Genomic DNA, 21,891 nt, shown 5'->3' on the forward strand with positions numbered 1-21,891 from the left:
CCAGGGCCTGCTCAGCCCCGCGCCCGCCCCCGCCCCCGCGCCCGCCGGCCTCGGCCTCGGCCTGGGGCTCGGGCTGGACGGGCAACGCCAGAGGTGAGTGCGGGCCCTGAGCTGCAGCAGCGCGGGGCTGGGGTGACCTGGGGACGTCGACCCAGGAGTGGAGGTGGGCCGGCGACCTGACAGCCCAGGACACTGGGTCAGGGTGACCTGGGCGGGGAGCGTGGGTCCAAGGGATGGGGGCACAGTGGGCCAGGCCCCCTCTGCACAGGACTTAGGGATCGGAGTCACCTGGGGCCCTGTCGGCACAGGACTTGGGGATCAGAAGGTGACCCTGATCTCCTGAGAGCCGCAGACACAGGGTTGGGGTGTCCTGGTTTTGCCAGCCTGAGAAAGAGTCTTACTTGGGACCGGTCAGTCTAAGATGTGGGGGTCAGCATCCTCGGGGCTTGTCCCCAGACACCGGGGCCACGGTCCCCTTAATTCTGCCAGCTCCTCAGCCCTCATCAGCCCCCAGACACACAGCCCTGCCAGCTCTGGACACGCCCCTCCCCAGCCCGCCTTTATCCTGGACTCTGGATTCTGGAGCACTCTTGTGTGGCCCCTTGCATTCCCTACCTGGGCGACCTCTCCATGTGGGCCAGGGTTCTTCCTGCACCGTGACATCCAGTTTCTGAGTCTTCTGTACCAGGGCCAACCTCCCAGCCTGCCATCCCACAGCTCCCGCTCCCTGGTACACCCCCTACCTCTGTGCAGACTCCCAGCCCTCCCCCCCGCCCCGGTCCCCTCTGGGTTCAGTGTCCCTGGCCCTGTCACACCCCAGCTTGCACTCACTCCGCCTGCTCGGATTTCTAGGAAGCCCTCGGCCCATTTCGAGGAAGCCAGATCAGCCCCCACCCTTGAGCCCTGCCCCTCCAGTGTGCCTGTGCCCAGAAAGGCCTGGCTGCCAGACGCCCCGCCTCCTGCCCCGGAGACCCTTGCCCAGCCTCCTGCATAGCTGCAGCTTTGGGTGCCCCTTCAGTACTGCTGCCACTACCCTGCCTCCTCGCCCCTTCCTCCAGGTTCCGGGGCTATCCCATGCCCTCCCACTGCCCACCTGCACCTTGAGGACCCATTTGGGGCCTGGCACTGAGGATGGGCTGCCGTCACAGTCCCTCTGGAAGGCCACCGTGTGCAGGACAGAGCTGCAGGGTGTGCGGAAGGGCCCCAGTGTGGAGCCCCGCAGCCCAGGGCCCTGCAGAGGCCGGCCACTCCTGGGGTCCAGAGGCGGCTCTTCTCAGCTGGAGGTCGTCACGGCTGCACGCGCCATGGTGCCTCCCACCCCCGGCCCTCAGACGGGCATTGGGGTCTTTTCTAGGGCTGTTTTGGTTGGGAAGTTTCAGTCCGGAATACAACGCTTGGCTCTCACTTTAGGGTCAGAGCTCTTGTGTGTGGCCCGTGGAGAAGCGCTTGCCGAGGTCACTGTCCCACCACAGACGGAAGTATTTCTAACCATACAGAGGAGCGGCTGCCTCCTGGGCAGGCCGGAAGGACACCCTGGACCCCTTCCACAAACAAGCCTGGCTGCGCTCCGGAGGCGCTTGGGGGGCTGACGGGGGCCAAGGGATCAGAATCCCCAACACGCGGCAGCTCGGCAGCCCGCGTCCGGTCCCCTGGGGGGTGACGTGAGGGTGCTTGTGCGAGAGGAGGCTGACACCGAGAACCAGCTAGTTCCCTAGCAGGAGTCCATCTGTTTTAAAAACAGAGCCCCGAAGCCCACTTGCCCTCGGCCTCGAAGTGGTCGAGGACGGTCCCCCCTTGTGCCGGGCGGACGGCAAAGCCCGTCTGTCATGGAAGGAGTCGTGGGGCTTCGGAGGGAAGGCGGCTCGCCTGGAGACGGGCCCCAGCTGGAGAGCGATGCGTGTGCTCCCCGCCGTGTGACGCCGGCCGCCCCCTGCCCCTTCCGTGTGCATGTGCGTGTGTGGACCACGTGTCTGCTCAGCAAGCAGGCCGCCCTGCTGTGGGCCAGACCCTGCGAACCAGCCTGGCCAGCAGCCTGCCAGGGAGGGGCTTGGGGGCTGTGGATGCTGGATGCGACGCCGTAACCAGGAGCCCTGCGAGGCCGCGTGGCCTGTGGTGTCACCGCGCGGCCCATTCCTGGGGTGGGGGAGGGGGGGGTGTGCAGGGGCCTGAGCTCGGGAGGAGGCTGGCTCGGGATGGGATATGGTGTGGGTCCGGGTGCCCTTCGGTCTTCCTGCTGCGTCCACCCCCATCCCCATGTCCCTCCACCCCTGGCGTGAGCCCGGGTCATGAGCCCACTGTCCCTCCCGGCGGACAGATAGCGGGCCCCCCATGTGGGGACTGTCCATGTCACTCTGAGTTCCCCAGGCCCAGAGACGGGCCCACAGAGGGAGTCGCTGCGGAGTGCGTGAGGGGCGGCCGGCCTAGCAAAGGGGGCTCCTAGCTGCAGGCTCAGTCGAGAATCTGTTGTTTTCCAGGAGCAGGCAGGGGGAGGGCCTCTTCCAGAAGTCTGCACCAGTGTGGTGCTTCGACCCAGGCCTGCAGAACAGACCTGTGCCCATCAGGGGCTCTGTGACCGCTGGCAGGAAGCAAGGCCCCACTGAGCCTCAGTTTACTCCTCTGTGAAGTGCTTTTGCCATACATACTATGAACCCGAGGGGCTGTGTGAGGCCAGGGGAGGTCACGGGCTCGGCGAGGGGAGGCAGTGGCCAGGGCCAGGCGAGCAGACGCTTGTCACAACCAGGTTACCAGCGAGTGCTCACACGCAGTCCACAGCAGGAAAGCTGTGTTTCACACTCAGGGTTGAGTCTGGCGTGGTTTTTCCTGCTAAGCCAGTGAGCAAGCCATTGGAATCCCTGTTCCTCTCGAGCCCCCAACTTGGCATTTATTTTCATTTCAACACTGCAGTCGCTTACCACGAGCAGGCAGGACGCTGGGCTCCTCCAGCCGGCAGAAACAGGTGGTCCCCGCCGGGCCCTGTGCCTTCCTCTCTCGCTGCCAAAACAAAGCACCGTGAGCTGGGCGGCTTTGAACAACACAGGGCTTCCTCGCACCGTCTCAGAGCTCATAGGTCTGAGGTCCCGTCTGGAGGCTCCAGGGAAGGGGCCTTCCTGCCTCCCCCAGCTCCTGGTGGCCCCAGGTGTCCCTTGGCTCGTGCGTGGCCTCAGCCCCCCAGTGTCGGCCTCCATCTGCACGTGGCTTCTCCTGGGTGTCTCTGTCTGCACCTGGCGTTTTCCCCTCCTTAGAGGGACACCAGTCATTGCCCACCCTAATGGCCACATCTTAACTTGGTCACATCTGCAAAGATCCTACTTCCAAATATGGTCACGGTCACAGATATCAGGGGTTAGGACTTCAATGTAACTTTTGGGGAGCCCAGCTGAGCCCACCACAGTCCACGTTAGTGTCCAAGGCACTCGTGACCAGGAAGGTGAGCTGGGGCACGGGGGAGCCCAAGGACATTGCTGTGTCAGCTGGGAACGCAGACTCTCGCAATCCTGGAGGGTTCGCGACGGAACGGTGCTGAGAAGGGGCTGAGCATTTTAGCCGCCATGTTGGCCAGGAGCCACCTCGTGTTCCAGAAGCTGCCAAGCTCCTGTCCAAATTGAGCCAATTTCAGTGGCGCATCTGGCAGTGTGCTCCCAACTCTGATTCGGGGGCTTCTTGCTGGAGGACAGCCAGAGGTGGCAGCCAAGGTTAGAGCTTAGAGGCGCTGTCCCAGGGTGGCTCAGAGGCCTGCGACCTGAACCCCAGAGACCACACCCTGGGTCCCATGGCCAAGGGGTCTTGAAGCCTCCCTGAGCGGTTGGCTGGAATTTGGGGTTTGTGCTTTGCCTGGCAGGGACTTGGCGAGATGGGGCACCCAGGACCACCACTCCCTGGACAGGTGTGCACCAAGGGTCTGCGAGGTCGGCCGCTGCGCTCGGGTGGGCACGGAGCAGGAGAGCGTCTCGGGTCATTGGCACTGGAACCTGTCAGCAGCCTGCTCTCAGCTGGCCTGACCCCTTCCCTGGGCCCCCCCCCCCTCAGTTTGGGTGGTCCTCGGCCCTCAAACAGACCTCAGGTGGGCACCCCTGCTCCTTTGGGCGTTTCTGTAGTTACAAAGTAAAGGACGTCCATCAGGTGCTAGAAACTAACAAATAGCAATTTCTCTTCCTGTTTGTGTTTCACGTTTCGTGTTTCGGGAGCAGGTGGGGGGTAATTCTGAGAGCGAGCCGGAGAGCCAGCAAGCCGTGGTCAGTGCGGTGGGCACCTGTGCCCTCGACAGCCTCTCCCACACCCCTGACCTCTGGCCCCTTCTTCCCCAGAGAGTCAGATGGCGAGTAGACACCGTCCCGCTACACTGACCTGGGCGCCACGGAGAGGCTTCTGGGCAGGGGAGACCCGTGTTTGCCCAGACATCCAGGGCTGGGGGGTGAGGCGATGCAGGGGGCAGAAAGCCCGAGCTGTGTTCTCTGTAGCTTGTTCGTGGGTGGTGTTTTTCAATGGGGTGTAAAATGCAGGCCCGGCTCTGGGGGCAGCACACGCCCCCCCAGAAGCTCTCCGCAGCCAGTACCCCTCGCACACCAAGACCCCCACTTTGTCACCGGCAGCACGTGATGTGCGGGCACAGAGAGGCGACCACACGTGGTGAGCACGGCCTGCCTGGCCTCCTGCTGACCACGCCCGCTGCCCCCAGCGGGCAGTGTGCTTCCGCTCCAGCTGCCACAGGGCTTCTGTCCTGCCTGCTGGCCGGACGGACGCCTTTCTGGGTGGCTGTGTCCAGAGAGGCTGAGCCGGGGCACCCTCAGCCAGAGCCCGCCCACGCTGGGTGGCCCATCCTGCCGGAGCTGTGTGTGAGGCCCTGCTGGTCTCACCTTGGGAGTCCCTGGAGGGCTCCACATTCCTCCAGAGGAAGCCACCAAAAGACCGGCCAGCAGGTTCTTTGAAAGGGGGCGCTGCGTAAGGGACGGCTGACGCTGCTCCGTGTCCTGGGAAGGGCGAGCCCCTCCTGACCACCAGGGGAGGCCCTGGGAAGGTCCTGCGTGTCCACCACCAGGGCTCTGGCCTCGCCTGTGGCTTGACCGCCGGCTGTCCTGCTGCCTTTGCCGCCCACGACGCGGTCACCTCCACACCCAAGGACGTTGAGATCCCTGGGAGCCTGCAGGCTGCTCCTCTCCTGCCCACAGACTCACTCGCGGAACGTTCTGCAGCTCACCCCGCCCTCTGCGGACCGATGCGCCCAGTAACGCCGGGGAAGCCGTAAGCTGCACACCCGGGCCTCCCGTGTCCCAGGTGCCCACCCAGACCCACGGCTCGGGGCGCCCTGATCGGGGGCCACAGGTGCTCATCCACGCACTAATGGCATCTCTGGAATGGAGGCCAAGTTCAGCAAGGGAGCACCCGAGGAAACGTCTGGGGCGCGGCCTCGATTCCAGCCACCCCAGCCAGCGCTGCAGCGGTAGTGGTCACACAGACCTCCTGCCCGGGTGCAGGGCCCAGGACCGCCTTACAAGCTGCGTGATCTCGGGCAAGTTGCTTGCCGGCTCTGTGCCTCCGTTTCCCCGCCTGCGAACTGAGAGTGAGGGCACGGCCCGTCACGTGCCGTCGTCGCGAGGACCGAGGTTGTATGTAAAATGCTCACGAGGAGAGACAAGTGGAAGAAAACCACAGATGTCTGCCAAAGCAACTGGGAACAGATCTTAACAGCTTGGTGAGCTGACTGCCTCAACCCAGAACCCACGGGAGGAGTGAGCCAGGCAGCAGAGCGCCGTGACGCGCCTGCCGCTCCAACGGGCGCCGGGCCACAGGCCGCGTGTGGGGCCGGCGTCCACGGAGGTGGCTGCTGGCTCCGGGTACGCGAGCCCCCGGGCGCGCAGGAGCCACCGGAGCATCGCCTGGGAAATTAGCCGAGGAAATGAGTCTGAGGAAGCCACGCGGGGCTGCTCCGTGGGGCCTCTGAGCCAGCCCTGCAGAGCAGCACACAGACACCCCCGGGGACGGTCGGGCTCTGCCTAAGCCGGTAGGTCCCGCACATCCACCTACTCACCTGGCGCGGGGACGGTGCTCACCTGCACCCACCCCAGGCTTCTCGGGACGCTGGGTCATGCCCGACGCGCCCCTCCTGCTGCCTCGTGAGCAGTCAGCGCACCTGCCGCGGAGGCCCCTGCCGCACATCCCCCCGCCACCCTGGCCGGGCCTCAGCGCCCCCCACCAGACTCCCCTCGCACTGACGTCCCCCGCCCCGGGCACTCTCCTCCGGCAGGCGGGTGTTCTCCACCGCCACCAGCCCCGTCTCTGGAGGGGGGGCCGCTCTGGGACACCCGGCGTTTCGCCGGAGTTTCCACTGTGTTCAATTCTCATTTATTTTCGATAAGCTTCTGCTGTCTTTGTCATTTTAAAGAAGTAAGTGGAGTGTGGGCTGTGGCTTCGTGATGACAGCCTTGGGGCCCCCCAGACTGCCCTGCTTGTGTGACCTCGGGCAGGTGCCGAGTTGCCACAGGCGCTCGATCCGGCACTCGATCTGTGGCAGGCGGGGGTGGCTGAGCCCCTAGGGCACGACGGCTCCCCGGGGACTCACGGGCTCACAGCGACCTGGATTCCAGGCTGGCTCCACCTGGTGAGGTGGCCTGACCACACCGGGCCTGGATCGTAAGCCAGGGGTCCTGCCGGGGGACAGTGTTGCTCCCAGGCAGGCTGCAGCTCCCAGGAGTGGCGTCCTCTGCCCTGTGCCGCCCCCCACACCGGTCCCCTCCCCAGGAGCCCGCCCTCAGCTCACGTTTGGAGTGAAATAGTGCCACGGACACCGGGGCACCCACCCGGCACGTGCCGGCCCAGGCTGAGCTCAGGGCCCGTGTAGCTTCATTTCACAGAACACACGGCCTCAGCCCCCCGGAGCCTCCCTCTTTTGGGGAGGTGTGGGGGCTCAGGGCTCACCTGTGAGATGTGCTTGTGACCCCCACGAGGACTAGGAAGTCGACGAGTGACCAGGTGGTGGTCTTGGTGCCAGTAACCTGGGTGCATGATCTCGACCTGAAGGTGCAGCCCACGCAGGCTCTGAACCTTCCCGCTCGAGAAGCCCCCTGACATGGGGGAGGGGGGAGGTTGGGAGCCCTCCAGGAGCGATTCCTCCAATCCTGGAAGACTTCCAGAAGCCCCTCCCTGCCTTCAGCCTGCTGTGGCTGAGCGGGAGCTGCCGTGCCTGTCCTGGGCCAGAGAGGGCTCTCGGGACCTGCTGGCCTGAGCTCCGGGAGGCAGTGGGCAGTGGTGGGCCAGGGCGCTGGTCCCCCTTGCATTGTTCTGGCACAGTCTGGTCCTGAGTCTTGCCTGAGACTCAGATGTGGCCACAGACGGGCTTCCTGACACCATGGCTGTGCGCTGCTGTCCAGCGGGGAGAAGGCCGCGAGCACGTCTCCGGGTCCGACAGCAGCCGTCTCCCCGGTCTGTTGCTGAGGCCCTGCCCTGTCTTTTTACAGACGGCGAGTTGCCTCCCAGCGCTGCTCTCTCGAGTTCCTGGAAGATGCTGTGGGATGTGCCTCCGTTCAGAGGTGAGGGTCCCGCTGGCTCTGAGACGCCGCGCGCCCCAGCCACCAGGCTCTGGGGCCAGAGGGGCTCTAGAGGGAGGGGAGAGTGACCTGGGGTTTACGTTGCAGAACCAAACACATATCCGGCTCCCCAAGACATAAAGGCCTAAAGAAGACTCACTTCATCAAGAACATGCGACAGTACGACACGAGGAACAGCAGGTACGCATGTGCCACGGGAGCAAGCGTGTGGCCGCCCAGAGGCAGAGCTGGAGTCCGATCCCGGGCCCACGCGTGCAGCCGCGGCGCCACCCGGCACATCCGCCCTCGAACCCCGTGTCGGCGAGCGGCTCCTGCTTCCCCCAGTGTTCAAGCTCGGGTCCACCGCCCCCTTCCTCTCCGGTGTCCTGGGTGAAGGGCCACCTGGTGGACGCCAGCTTGAGTAGGAGCGCTGAGGTGAAGGGACATCGGAAACAGAGCAGGTGTGGCGACGGAACGTGGCCGGGACAGGAGGGCAGCGGCGGGGAGGTTACACTAAAAGCCGAGATCTGGCTGCCCCAGACAAGGGTGTAGACGGGCAGCCGGGAGGAACTCCCGGGTCTGTGGGTGCTGTGTGGGTGCCCTGAAGGCATTCCCGTCGCCCGTCCCTCACGCCCTATCCTGCCAGCCCTGGGGCATCTGAGCTCGGTGCCCTTCCTGCTGGAGGCCGTGCTGCCAGGCATCCACCCAGTAGCCTTGTCAGGGAGCTCTGTGTTCTAGCAGTGGCCTGGACCCCCCAGTGTGACGGGCCCGTGCTGGTGCTGAGGAACAGGCCCAAGCGCTGGGCTGGCTCCCGGGAGCCCCGGGGGGCCGGCAGTCACAGCCAGAAAAGAGGGGAGTCTCCTGCTCCTGGAGCCGGGCCGGGCAGGGTAGATCCGAGCCCAGAGTGGGGGGAAGGGCTGGCTTTCCTGCCACACGCCCCACGCGGGGCGTCTCCTGGCCAGCGTGGCTCAGGACGTAGAAGTAGGTGCTTCTTGGCTCTATCAGCCCCTCTAGGTAAGCTGAGGACAGGCCCCCTGAGCCGGACAGTCCTCTGGGTGCACACCTCTGCTCTTGTGTCCTCCAAAGCCTGGCCTCTCCTGGGTGAGCAGCCCCGACCACTGGCCTCCCGCTGCCTGCACGGGCCAGGCCAGACCTTCCTGTGCTGCACATCCTGTGGAGGGGACGCACCTGCGAGCGGGACCGAGCACCCTCGCTAAGCACCTGCAGGGAACGGGCGAGAGCTGGGACAGCCAGACCGACTGGCTCTCCTGTCCCCTGGACACTCCAGGCAGCTTGCGTGACCCAAGTCTAGGCGGGAAGGAACTTTCTCCTGGAAACACCTGCCACCTGCTCTGACCAACCCTTCCCCCCAGGATCGTGCTGATCTGTGCCAAGCGGTCCCTGTGTGCAGCCTTCTCGGTCCTGCCCTATGGAGAAGGCCTGCGGGTCAGGTGAGTGACCAGGGGACCATGGGCTAGGCCCCCCTCCCCCCCCGGCTCGCAGTGGCCTCACGCCGAGGCCAGCAGACCCGCTTCTGCCAGAGCGCCTCGGGAGCACCGAAGGCCATTTGGGTCCTGGTTCTCTGGGAGGGGTGTGTCCGCACGTTACTTACACGCAGTTGCCTTGGGACGGTCCTCCTCATGGGGATGCGTCCTGTGGCCGACCCTGGCGAGTGCATCCCGGCATAGCTCCAGGAAGGTGACCGTCAGGGCGGACATAGCACCACAGGACCTGCCGTGAAACAGCAGTAGAGAAACCTGCCAGGCGAGGGGCCTGGGTGAAGCTGGCCCGGGGGGAGGCCTAGGGAGAGGCTGGCGCCGCCCCATTACTGCCAGCCTGCAGGTGTTCTCACAGGAAGTATGTGGGGCTGGGAAGGGGCAGGACTGGGCAGCGCGGGGCCCAGGGTCCTTCCCCTGTTCCCGAGGCGGTGCTGGTACAGTTCTCGTCCCCCAGCTCTGGGCCTGGCGGGCGCAGAGCGGGGGCCCCTGCTCCCCTGCCGCCTCTGGGGACAGAGGAAGGCCCGGCAGCCGCCTCCCCCCGTGCATTGCAGTGACCTGCGGGCGGACGGCCAGAAGCAGAGGCATCCGTCGGGCGGCGTCTCCGTGTCTTCCGAGATGGTCTTTGAGCTGGAGGGCGTCGAGCTGGGAGCAGATGGGAAGGCAAGAGTGGAGGCCGCGCTCAGGCCGGGCTGGTGGGTGGGCTGGGAGCTTGTGCTCGCCCAGGCGATCAACACGGAGCTGGGTTTTTCTTGACTCCTAAAGTGCAGGGTGTCGGGAGGAAGCCACACAGCCCTGTGAACATAGGCCCCTCACCTCGCTCAGCAGCGAGCTGATGGGAAACGGCGTGAGTTGGGCGGGGGCCCAGGCGCTGCCTCCGTGCTGGAAGTCAGAGGTCAAGGGCTTCAGAGGCAGCAAGAAGGTTCCTGTGCTGCAGATCCCATGTGGGGGATGGCGCAGGTGGCATCCTGGGACGTTCTTGTTACTGATAACACTAGCGTCAAGTGTTGGTGTAACAGGGAGGGATGCCCGGGAGCGTTAGCTCTCAGTGGGTCCTTCCTTGTCCCCGTGCGGGTGGCATTCGTGTGGGGGCTGCCTGCAGCAGAAGGAGTAAGGCACAGCTTGCTTGGACTTCTGGTCTTACGAGGGGCTGTGGACCCGGGGATGACTGGGACTGAGCCCTGACACCCGTTCCCCTCCAGGTGGTGTCTTATGCCAAGTTCTTGTACCCTACCAACGCCCTGGTCACTCACAAGACAGACAGCCACGGCCTGCCACCCCAGCCCCGGCCCAGCATCCCCCGGGCTCTGCCAGGGTCAAGATACAAACCTACCCCAGCCAAGTCAGCACCAGCCGGCACGGATCTAGGTACCCCACGTGCCCTAACCGGGTGCCGGGCAGGCAGCCACACCAGCTGGGCAAGGGACACAATGTGGCAGGCAGACCAGAATCACACTGAAGCCCATAGCCCCCAGTCCAGACGGGGAGCCAGGCTTGGGAGAAGGGAGCAGACGGCCTGTGCTTCATCCACGCAGCAAATGGAGAGATCCCGTGTCCACACACAGCTCCGGGGCAGGGGCAGGGGTCTCTCGGTCAGGACATCCTTCCACCCAGCCCTCAGGGACAGGGAACCGTGGCCTAGAGTCCCTCCCAGACCCCAGAAGCGTTGTTCCCCAGGGGCTAGTCCAGGGTTCCAGCTGAGGCTTGGGTTGGCCAGAGCCCTGGGCTCATGGTCGGTCAGGGCTGTCCTCTGCACACAGGGACTGACGCAGGGGACACGCTGGAGTATAACCCCAACCTCCTGGACGACCCACAATGGCCCTGTGGCAAGCACAAGCGGGTCCTCATCTTCGCATCTTACATGGTACGGGGGGCGACGGTGCAGGCCCAGTCCACACGCCTCTGGGTGTTCAGGGGCAGGCTGAGGGCGAGCCGCCAGGGCAGGGCTACTGGGCCCCCCACCCCAGGGCACCAGCACCTCGGGGCAGCAGGGGGTGTGCAGCAGGCCAGAGGCTGCGCTGACCACACCGCCCTGGCAGCCTGGGGCACCACTCTGCATCCCAGGCTCTGGGACCCTCTGTCCTGAGACGTGTCCTCCTCCGATCTGCTGCCTGAAGCCATTTGCAGACCCAGGCCAGCGTGAAATCAGCCCCCAGGGTCTCGGGTGGGTGGCCCCCAGGGCTGTGCGGGGCCGACCCCTACCCTGCGGCCTTCTCTCACACAGACCACGGTAATAGAGTACGTGAAGCCCTCTGACCTCAAGAAGGACATGAATGAGACCTTCCGGGAGAAGTTCCCACACATCAAACTGACACTGAGCAAAATCAGAAGGTAAGGGGACTGAGGAGAGATCTCTGGGCCCTGCCACCGTGATGAGGCCGTTCCTCCCCTCTCCTGTTTCTGGTAGGTTCTTGAGCTTGATAAGTCTAATGTGCCCCGCCCAAGTCCCCTCCTGCTATCTGACCAGGCCAATATCAGCAGTTCCCCCCCCCCCCCCCCCCCCCCCCCCCCCCCCCCTGGGTCAGGCCGCCTCAGTGCTGCTTGCACCCACACCTGCTAGCCCTGCTCCCTGATGCCTGTAACCACACAGGAGGTGGGCACTGTGGTGACCCCATCTGACAGACGGGATCGAGGGCCGAGGAGGCTTGCCCAAGACCTCAGCGAGTTAAGTGGTGGACCGCCCGGAGCCCAGGCAGCCTGGCCTAGTTGGGACTCCTGGGGATCGCCCTTCCCTGGGCCCTCCTCGCCCCACTGTCTCACTGTCCCCCCTCACCAGCACCAACGGGCTTCGCTGAAGGTCCAGACACTGCTTCAGGGCCTTTCCGTGGTGCCGTTTCTCCCCACATCGTCTCTCTCGCAGCCACAGGGGAGCAGGGACTCTGTCCTCTGTGGTGGCCCCTGGAGGGCAGCATGGGCTACCCGGTACACCTCGGGGGAGGGGCAAGGGGAAGCCAACATCCGCCTGCTTGTCCAGCAAGCTGCGGACCCTAGCGCCGGCCGTGCCCACCTGGAGGAAATGGTGCCTTCTCAACGGCCCGGAGGGCCACCCTGGAGCAGGGAGAGGGGCGGCCACTTCCACTGCCCGTCAGCACCCGGCTTCCGTGTAAACCCGCAGTTTAAAACGGGAGATGCGGAACCTCTCTGAGGAGTGCAGCCTGGAGCCTGTGACGGTGTCCATGGCCTACGTGTACTTCGAGAAGCTCGTCCTGCAGGGCAAACTCAACAAGCAGAACCGCAAGCTATGCGCCGGGGCGTGCGTGCTGCTCGCCGCCAAGATCAGCAGCGACCTCCGCAGGAGCGAGGTGAAGCAGCTCATCGACGTGAGTGCGCCCGGCCCCGGCCCCGCCCCGGCTCCGCCCCCGACCTGCTCTGGACCAGGGTGGGGCGTGGCTTGTGCAGAACCCGGCTGGGGCGGAGCGGCTGGTGCCGAGCTGGGGCTCCACATAACCTCCCTCCTCCCTCCTCCCTCCTCCCTCCTCCCTCCTCCCTCCTCCCGTGCAGAAGCTGGAGGAAAGGTTTCGGTTCAACAGAAGGGATCTGATCGGGTTTGAGTTCACGGTGCTGGTGGCCTTGGAACTCGCGCTCTACCTTCCCGAGGGCCAGGTGTTACCTCACTACAGACGCCTCACGCAGCAGTTCTAGCCCAGCCTGGCCTCTGCCCGGAGGGCGGCCACCCCTCCCACACCGCCCAGACGCCCCGGCGCTCAGGGCCCCAGGGATGTGTCCGTGTGAGCGGCCGCCCGGCAGGGACGCGCCTGCCCCTCAACTGATGCCGCTGTCCCTGCACACCTGCTCCCTCGGAGGGACACCGCTTTCATTCCAAAGCACACCACCCGCCATGGTACATTCCTGAGAATCTTCTCGCATTTTTACGCGAGCAAAACGTGAGGTTTTATTTTTTTCATGTGCCTGAGACCGACCCGATCCTCAAGTGGTCATTTCGGCATCTTTCCTTTGCACCGCCTGGTCTTCCACAAACCACCACAGCCACTGCGCTCGCATCGCAGAGATCTGGGTTTCCAGAGCCTGCTGAACACTCTGGAATTGCAGAAGTTGGCGTCTCGAAACGTTAGTCTTGGCTCTTTCCGGTTTTCGTTGGTGGACACAGCTCCCTCCCGGCCCAGCTGAGCCCCTCGGGGATGCCCACTGGCCTCCCCCGGCATCCTTCCACAGGCGGAGCTCTGGCATCAGTGCAACTAGGGCAGACTCCGGTTTCTCTCACTTTTTACTCCAAGCATCGTGTCACTGTGAAATCCTGATGCCCGAGCGTCACACACGCCAGCAGGCCTCCGCGCAGACACTAGCCCACCCGAGGGGGGACCCACCCTTCACCTCTCACCGGGAAACCCTGCTTGCCTGCGACACTCCGGACCTTCAGGATGTTTGTTGGACTGCTTGCTCCTGGCTCTTGATCTTTCTAAGCAATATCGTGATGGAGAAAACCAGTGTATTTATTGTTACTTGGGATTTGGTTTGATGGGTCTTAAGGGAACAAAATCTGGTCGAGAGCAGTTGAGGCCGTGACTTGGAACACCACACTTGACTCTCAGGCAGGCAGGAGGGGGGTGGGCTACTCCACAGCCCCCACCGACGGCCCCATCTCCCTGGGGGGCGGGTGCACACACCTTTCTTCGTAGGCAGGACACAGTCTTGGCTGTCACACGAAGCAAGCCCAGGGAGTGGTGGTTGTCACCTGTGTGCAGGCCTGTGCCCCTTCTCTCAACAGGGCCCGTGTTTGGCTTTCCCAGGTCTGCGTGTCCTTCCTGCACATTCTGTAACCCGGTTCTCCAGCTCACTGTCCCGTCAAACACTGAAGAACCAAGGATGATTTCCCTCCCTGGGTCAGCTGGCATTAAAAATGACCACGTTGGCTGGGCCATTAAGCTGCTTCCCTGCCGTCCTACAAACCTGTCAGTCTGTGCGACAGCCCCACCCTGTATTGTGTGTGAACTGATGCTTTTGCCAAAAGGAGACACCGGTTCTGCTCATCACAACGCTCAGGCACCGGCGGCTCAGCCTGGACCCCAGCACCCGTGTCTGCATGCAGGCCAGCTGTTCCTCTTCCCCCCGGGGGATGAAGCCCAAGCCTGTATTCCAACCCTATTTATTGTGGGATAAACTCCCTGTCCCCCTCGACGGCCCCTAATGCACACGTGTCCCAGACGGACGAGGGTGGGAGGGAGCTGAGATACAGGTGCTTTTCTGCTTTCCTCCTGGACAGCAACGTGTGCAGCCCTCGTATCTCAAGGACACTCTAGTGTTACAAGCGCTGGAAGGGACGGATTCCCAGACTTCACCTCAAGAGGGCATGCGTCCTCGTCCGCGACAACTTCCGCACAGGTGTTCGAACAGCTGACAGCAGTTTAGGTTTCTGTGTTCCCATAGTAAGATTTAGTCCTTCACAGACCTGTAACTCTCCCTTTGGTGTGTCCTGTCCTCGATGCCAAAAGCTGCTCCTGTGGCGGTCAGTGATCACTGCAGCAAAGCCAATATTGAAGCCAAACGTGTCTGAGCCCCTCACTCTCTAGATCGAGCCCAGACATCTAAGAGGCAGCTCCGAAAGCAGCTGTGCGTTTAAAAGTGCGCTAAGCGACTATCTGACCTCAATGTCAAGTCACATGTCATTTGTTTGCAAACGGTAATGTATTTGTGGTTCAAAGTAAAATGTGATTTTGCAAAGTATGCCACAGATTGCCTCCTTTCAGCTGACCAGCCGCGTCCAGCTTTACAGCAGCCCTCACACTGATGCCCAGAGGAACGCATCCACACTCCCAGAATGAACCAACACAGGTGGGGTTTTGCTATTTTTGTTATTTATTTACGACAAACATCTCACATCTGTAATCCTCACTGGTCAGAAGTTCCTAAGACAAAAGTAAGGACAACGTTAAAACCTCATTTCAGGAAAGGTCCCAGACCTCTGTGCCCAAACACAGGCCATCTTACTTACTTTGAAACGATGCCATCGGCCTTGGCCAGTCGTAGAATGGAGTCATCAGACTCACCCTGGAAAAAAGTGCTTGACTATCACCCCTGCTACCCCCAGCTGGCAGGAGGTCCAGTGGACAGGCCTGGCACACGGCCTCATACCTGATTAGGGGGGGGCGGGGGTACCTGAGTGCTTTCTCCGGGGTTCCTATCTTGGGCCCCTTAGCACCCCTATTCCGCGGCAGGAAGGGGCAGGCGGCTAGCACAGCCCCACAAGTTCACCCATTCTGCCCACAAATCTACTCGAGCCTCCAGAAAGGAAGACCCCCTTCCCCACTCAACCGCACACCCGGTGCCCAAAGCCAGGGAAACTCACCATCCTCCGGATAGCCCCGCAGATCGCATAGGTTTTAAACTGGCCGTTAAACCTACCCGTCACCTTGTCAACCTGCAAATCGTCAACGCGAGTCATATAACTCCGGGGTCCGGGAGTGCTCAGCCCGCTAGGCCACCCGGACCTGGCTTCGGCCGCCCTGGGGGCGGGCCCATTGCCTCCGCCCGGCTCACCTCGGCCACGTTCATCTGGATGGACGCGTGGTCCTTGGCGCCGATGATGCGGTTGCTGGCGGAGCTGCGGGGGGAGGGGGGAAGGGGGGGCGGTAAGCGCAGTGAGCGGGGGGGGGGGGGGGGCGGGGGCGGGTGGAAGGGCTCGCTCACCATTTCCGCGGCACGTACAGGTCCACGAACTCTCCGGCGTCGTTCTGCATGTCGACGGCAAGCCTGCGAGACCCCGAGGCGCCGTGAGGCCGGGCCGCGTCTCCGCTGCAGCCGCCCCGGCCCCCGCGCCGTCTCCCCAAGCCGCCCCGGCCCTCGGGTGTCGGCTCCCGCCCGGAGCCCCCGCCCGGAGCCCCCGCCCGGCCGCGCGACCCACCTGCTGCCACCACCACCACGAGCGCGAGCGCAGAAAGGAAGCACTTCCTCCGCCGCCGGCGGTATTGGAGGACGGGGCGGGGCCTCGGCGAGTGCTTCCGGGTCGCGACGCGGGGCGCCGCCGGTTGCCCTGACGCACTTCCGCTTCCGGCGGACGGGGCGGGACCTGCGGGTGGCTGTGCCCGGCGGACTCGCGGGAGCCGGTGGCGGGCCCAGGCAGGCGTCGCCGGACTGGGGGACGCCCAGGCCTCCGCGGCTTCTGCTTCGGCTGTCAGCCACGCGTGGGCGAGCGGGGGCCGTGCAGACCCCTCCTGGGACTTCGTCCGCGACAGTGGCCGAGCGGGAGGAAGCCTCGAGCAGGCTGGGAGGCGGCGGGCGGACTTGGGGTTCTCTCTAGGGCGCGGGGACACCGCTCTCGGGAAATCGAGGTCGGGGCAGGGAGGGGACGCTGCCAAGCTCCCGGGGCAGGACCCGCTGAGACCTGCCTGTGTCTGCATGTGGGTCAACCCAGCTAGTCCTGGTGATCAAAAGATTCTGTAGCTGGAAGGTGGGAGAGGCAGCTAGACTACCAGAGTGCCAGGAAGGAGAGAGTAGCAGAGCGAGGTCTGCAGAGGGATCTCCCTCGAGTGTTCAGCGGAATAGGGACCCCGGAAATAAACCACATATGTGGTCAAATGATGTTCTACAAGGCTGCCAAGACCACTGTGGGGGGGGAAAGGACTGTCTTTTCCACAAACGGTGCTGGGAAAATGGGACATCCGCATACAAAAGAAGGAAGCTGAACCCTTACCTCAACACCTTATGTAAAAACGATGTGGATCAAGGACCTAAAACAAAATTTTTTTTTTAATTTTTTTCTTTTTTAACGTGTATTTATTTTTGGGATAGAGACAGAGCATGAATGGGGGAGGGTCAGAGAGAGGGAGACACAGAATCCGAAACAGGCTCAGGCTCTGAGCTGTCAGCACAGAGCCGGCCACGGGGCTCGAACTCAACGACCGCGAGATCATGACCTGAGCCGAAGTCGGCCGCCCAACCGACTGAGCCACCCAGGCACCCCTAAAACAAAATTCTTAGAAGAAAACCTAGGGCACAGGCTTTACGACATTGGACCCGACCATGATTTTGAAATGAGACCAAAGGCATGGACAAAAACGACAAGTCGCGCCTCATGAAAATGTTTAGGATTTGTGCATCAAAAGACACCATCAGCAGGGTAAAAAAGCAACCTACAGAATGGGAGAATATGTTGCAAATCATACACCTGGTGAGGGATCAATATCAGGATATAGAGAGAACTAAAACTAAACAAAACCTGTTTTAAAAGTAGGCAAAGGGGGCGCCTGGGTGGCTCAGTCGGTTAAGCGGCCGACTTTGGCTCAGGTCACGATCTCGCGGTCCGTGAGTTCGAGCCCCGCGTCAGGCTCTGTGCTGACAGTTCAGAGCCGGGAGCCTGTTTCAGATTCTGTGTCTCCCTCTCTCTGACCCTCCCCTGTTCATGCTCTGTCTCAAAAATAAACGTTAAAAAAAAAAAAGTAGGCAAAGGACCCCAGTAGACATTTCTCCAAAGACGTATAAATGGTCGGTAAGTACATTTAAAAGATGCTCAACAGCACTAGTCCTTAAGGAAATGCAAATCAGGGGCGCCTGGGTGGCTCAGTTGGTTGAGCGTCTGACTCTTGATTTGGGCTCAGGTCATGATGTCCGTGCTGACAGCACAGAGCCTGCTTGGGATTCTCTCTCTTCTCAGTTTCTCTCTCTGTGCCTCTCTTTCTCTCAAGATGAATGTATCAACTAAAAAGAAGGAGGAGGAGAAGAGGGAGAGAAAGAAGTAGAAAAGAGGAGGAAGAAGAGAAAATTTTAAAAAGAGGCAAATGTTGGCACGGTTGTGGGAAATTGGAGGTTTTGCTCATTGTTGGTAGAAATCTGAACCGTGTAGTCATCGTGGGAGATAGTATAGTGGTTCCTCAATTAAAGATAGAATTCCCGTATCCAATAACTCCACTCCTGAGTGTACACACAAAAGAATTGAAAACTGTCTCAAACAGATACTCGCACACCCATCTGCAGCCGTATTACCCACAACAGCCAAACGGCAGAAGCGACCCGTATGTCCGTCGGTGGACAGATGGGTGAACAAAATGGTCTACACGTACAAGGGAATGTTATTCGGCCTTAAAAAGGAAGGACATTCTGACACAATGGGTATAGTTAAACCTCGAGGAAATTATGCTGAGAGAAATTAGCCAATCACACAAAGACAAATGCTGCACAATGACACTTCCACGAGGTACTCAGAGTCGTGGAGATCAGAGAATAGGGTGGTAGTTGCCATCGTGTGGGAGAGGGAAACGGAGCTAGTGTTGAACAGGGAGTTTCAGTTTTGCAAAGTGAGTTCTGGAGTTGGATGGTGGTGATGCTAATGCGTCATTAGAGTATTTAACACCATCGAGCTGTACGCTTACAAATGGTTAAAGTGGTAGGTTTTACATCTGCGTGTGTGTTTTAATGTTTGTTTTTGAGGAAGAGAGAGTGTGAGTGGGGGAGGGGCAGGCGGAGGGAGGGGGAGAAAGAATCTTAAGCAGTCTTCACGCTCAGCTTGGAAATATCCAGATCTCTATTTATTTTAGTGTTTATTAATTTTTGAGAGAGAAACAGAGCAGGGGAGGGACAGGGAGAGAGGGAGACAGAATCAGAACCAGGCTCCGGGCTCCAAGCTGTCAGCACAGAGCCCGATGCAGGGCTCGAACCCACGAACCGTGAGATCATGACCTGAGCCAAAGTCGCCCGCTTAGCTGACTGAGCTACTCAGGCGTCCCAATATTTATTTATTTTAAAGACTTTATTTTTAAGTAATCTCTGCACCCAACATGGGTCTCAAACGCACAGCCCCAAGACCAAGAGTTGCATGGCTCCACCAATGAGCCAGCCAGGTGCCCCATGTTACGTGTATTTTAACACAATATTTACGTATTTTTTAATGTTTATGTAATTGTTTTGAGAGAGTGAGCAAGCGGGGGAGGGGCAGAGAGAGAGAAGGAGAGAGAATCCCAAGCAGGCCCCACACTGTCAGCACAGAGCCTGAGGGTGGGGCTCGATGTCATGAACTGTGAGATCATGACCTGAGCTGAAATCAAGAGTCAGACGCTCAACTGACGGAGCCCCCCAGGCACCTCCAAAACAATTTTTAAAAATGTAAGATGATAGGAAGCACACACATGGGTATGCACATCCTTTCCTCTAGGGCAGAGTCTCAAGGCCAAGTTCTTCAAGGGAAAGAAACTTGTGTCCCCCACCCTGTGGCCCAGGAAATCTGGATTTACTCTTATGAAACATTGCTGTCCAAGGTCCCAGGTCCCACCTTGGAGCAAGTAAGTAGTCCCTGATGGCAGCCAGGTACCGGGGGAGAGAGGGCTGCAGACAAGATCCTAGGTAGGGATGGCCTCGTTGTGCCTGTGCTGTCCCCAGCAGCCACTATGGGGCGTCCGAGAGCTGTGTCTACACTGCCTACAGCTGCGCTGGGGCCCTAGGGCAGAGGCTCACCTGTTTGTTCCTGGCCCACATCTCTGGAACTGAAGGGGGCTGAGCCATCTCCCTCAGGCCCCTGGTCCCTTGTCCGCGGGGTAAATTGTTTACTGAGCTTCCTCTGGGGTCTCCAGGTTGGGCAAGGGCCAGAGGCCGGGTGGAACAAAGGCAGCGGGAGGCAGGAGGACCTGGCACTTGAAGACAGGCTGAGCCCTTTTTGTAGATCCCAGGGCAGCCTCCAGGAACTCAGCAGCAGATGTCCAGCAGGGTGGTGCCGTCCAGGGTTCCTGAGTGCACCTGTTTCTACTCAAGAGTATATGCCTGTGGGGTGCCTGGGTGGCTCTGTTGAGTGTCCGACTTCGGCTCAGGTCGTGATCTCATGGTTTGTGAGTTCGAGCCCCGCATCGGGCTGAGTACCTGGAGCCTGCTTTGGATTCTGTGTCTGTCTCTCTCTGCCCCTCCCCTACTCACGACCTCTCTCTCTCTCTCTCTCTCTCAAAAATAAACATTTAAAAAAATTGATAAAATTAAAAGAAAAAAGTATACGCCTGCTTCTGCCCCACTTTACCCTCCCAAGTGCTCTCGATAACCTTGACTTGTCAATATCACATCAGGATCACAAGTCAAGCTTGCACTGTCCCTCTGTTTCTTAACCCTCAGATAAATTACTCAGCTGCCTCCTTCTGGCCATGAAGTAGGGACAACGGTAGAGCCACCCCACAGGGCTGGGTGGTCTGCATTCAACTAGTTAACACATGCAGTGCTCAGAACGAGTGCGGCACTCAGGAAACCCCCAGCCTGCTAGTGTTCATCACCACCACCATCACCATCATCACCAGTACTGTTGTCACAATGTGGTTCCAGGTCATACGGTTGGGTTTGAATCGTAGGCTGGTGACTGGCAGCTTGCACCAAAGACAGCTCGATCTCATACGGGTCCCCGTTCAGGCTGCCCGGGGAGGGCGATGGCAGCCAACAGCAGCTGCTTGGTGTCTGTGCAGCAGCCACGTCCTGCAGGCCCCCCCCCCCCCCCCCCCCCGCCGCATGCACAGGTAAACGAGGCCCTGAGACGTGGGGCAGCTCAACCTTCCAGGGGCGCCTCCCCCTCCTCCTCCCAGAGCAGCTGTTTCTGGGCCAGGCACAGCCGGGCCGGTCTGAAATGCATTGTGTGTGGAAGGGAACCGGCCAGAACCAGGAAACCCTCCTTCCGGGCCCGGGGCGGGGGCCAGGGTGAGCGGCAGGTCAGGGCCGACCAGACCTGCCCAGGAGTTACAGCCACCAGCCCCTCCGGCCTGCCCTCCATTCCCTTGAGAGCAGGCCTGGCTCACCTCCCTGGGGCTTGGGGAGTGTGCAAGCCAGTGAGCCACCAACCAGGGCCTGGCCCCACAGCCTCCCAGGCTTTGGGATCGTCGTCTGACCTCAGAGAGACAAAGGCAGTCACCGGCCCTCCCTGGTCTTGATGAGGGTCAAGGGAGGTCACGGTGGGCATGCGGCACCCCCCATATGGGTCAACATAACTGGCCCAGAGCTTAGGGCATCTGGCATCGTTACTCAGCCTATCGGGGCCCCAGGGAGCGTGGAGGGGCCAGGCCAGTGCCCGTCCGTTCTATTTTACCTTGTTTTATTTTTTCATCGTGTCGTTTACTATTTCGCTTTCTTTTACGTATCTGTCATTTTGTTTTTCTATTTGATTTTTTTCATTGAGACATGATAAAAAGCACAAATACAAATCCTGAGTGTTCCACCCGCTGGATGCTTCGCTCCGCTGTTCACCTAGGCAGGCAGGGCTCCCCATGACCATGCAGGATGGAGTCAGGCTCTGGGTGGGGCCGGTCCCCTTACCCCCCACCCCCCACCGCCCCCACCGCCCCTGCCCCGGCTCCCAGGAGGCTCATGCAGGCCTTCTCAGGACACAGGTGACGTGCTGGGGAGTCCGGTGGGGGCTGAGCTAGGCGCTTGGGGCTCATCTGTGCACCGGGTCCACCTGGAGGGGCCAGCTGACAGCAGGGGGGTACTGAGGTCGGACACCCAAGACTGTCCCGCCTCCTGGCCCCACCCCTCCTGTGGGGGCTGGCCACAGAGGTCTGAGCCAAGTGACAGGAAAGGAGGCCCTTCCGTCCGAAGCACACACAGGGCGTCCAGCTGGCTCGTCCCCGCAGACACACAGGGTTTGCCAGGCTGGCCGGAGGCCAGCGCGTCCCAGCCCAACCGGGTGGGGATCCAGATTCAATGGGAAAGCACGGCAAAGCGCAGGCAGCAGAGCCCCCCGGGGCACAGGCCAGGGTCCGACCCCAGGCACGGACGGAGCCCCCACGTCCAGGCAGTGACTCGGGCGGGGGGACCTGGGAAAGGCCTGGGTTCCGGCGCCGTCCCCCTGCCCCTAGGCCTTCTCCCCTTCTGCTTCCCCATCAGGAGGTCGGAGCTGTTGTCCCCACACCCATGGGTGGAGGTCAGGGCTCAACAGGACAGGGGCGGCTGGGAGCCCGGTGAGC

At 61.5% G+C, this 21,891-nt stretch overlaps 2 protein-coding genes across 2 annotated transcripts in view; one reads left to right on the top strand and one right to left on the bottom strand.

Moving 5' to 3' along the window:
- CABLES2 (Cdk5 and Abl enzyme substrate 2) overlaps window positions 1–14,698 on the top strand; it is a 19,810-nt gene extending 5,112 nt beyond the window's left edge. Inside the window, exons 2-12 of the mRNA XM_049650377.1 lie at window positions 5–93; window positions 3,839–3,883; window positions 7,452–7,523; window positions 7,629–7,721; window positions 8,894–8,971; window positions 9,571–9,679; window positions 10,219–10,384; window positions 10,777–10,880; window positions 11,241–11,347; window positions 12,132–12,336; window positions 12,518–14,698. Of these exons, the coding sequence (XP_049506334.1) occupies window positions 5–93; window positions 3,839–3,883; window positions 7,452–7,523; window positions 7,629–7,721; window positions 8,894–8,971; window positions 9,571–9,679; window positions 10,219–10,384; window positions 10,777–10,880; window positions 11,241–11,347; window positions 12,132–12,336; window positions 12,518–12,658 (1,209 nt within the window). The 3' untranslated portion in view covers window positions 12,659–14,698. The remainder of the gene's footprint in view (window positions 1–4; window positions 94–3,838; window positions 3,884–7,451; window positions 7,524–7,628; window positions 7,722–8,893; window positions 8,972–9,570; window positions 9,680–10,218; window positions 10,385–10,776; window positions 10,881–11,240; window positions 11,348–12,131; window positions 12,337–12,517) is intronic.
- Window positions 14,699–14,812: 114 nt separating this feature from the next.
- On the bottom strand, window positions 14,813–15,970 carry RPS21 (ribosomal protein S21). The gene is made up of 6 exons (XM_049650498.1): window positions 15,876–15,970; window positions 15,662–15,724; window positions 15,512–15,575; window positions 15,321–15,392; window positions 14,967–15,022; window positions 14,813–14,880 (listed from the first exon to the last, which is right to left on the bottom strand). Exons 2-6 carry the CDS (start codon window positions 15,709–15,711, stop codon window positions 14,871–14,873), a joined length of 252 nt encoding a protein of 83 aa, XP_049506455.1. The 5' UTR covers window positions 15,712–15,724; window positions 15,876–15,970; the 3' UTR covers window positions 14,813–14,870.
- Between the last annotated feature and the right edge of the window lie 5,921 nt (window positions 15,971–21,891).

Source organism: Panthera uncia (genome assembly GCF_023721935.1).
Source record: "Panthera uncia isolate 11264 chromosome A3 unlocalized genomic scaffold, Puncia_PCG_1.0 HiC_scaffold_11, whole genome shotgun sequence".
Classification (NCBI taxonomy): domain Eukaryota; kingdom Metazoa; phylum Chordata; class Mammalia; order Carnivora; family Felidae; genus Panthera; species Panthera uncia.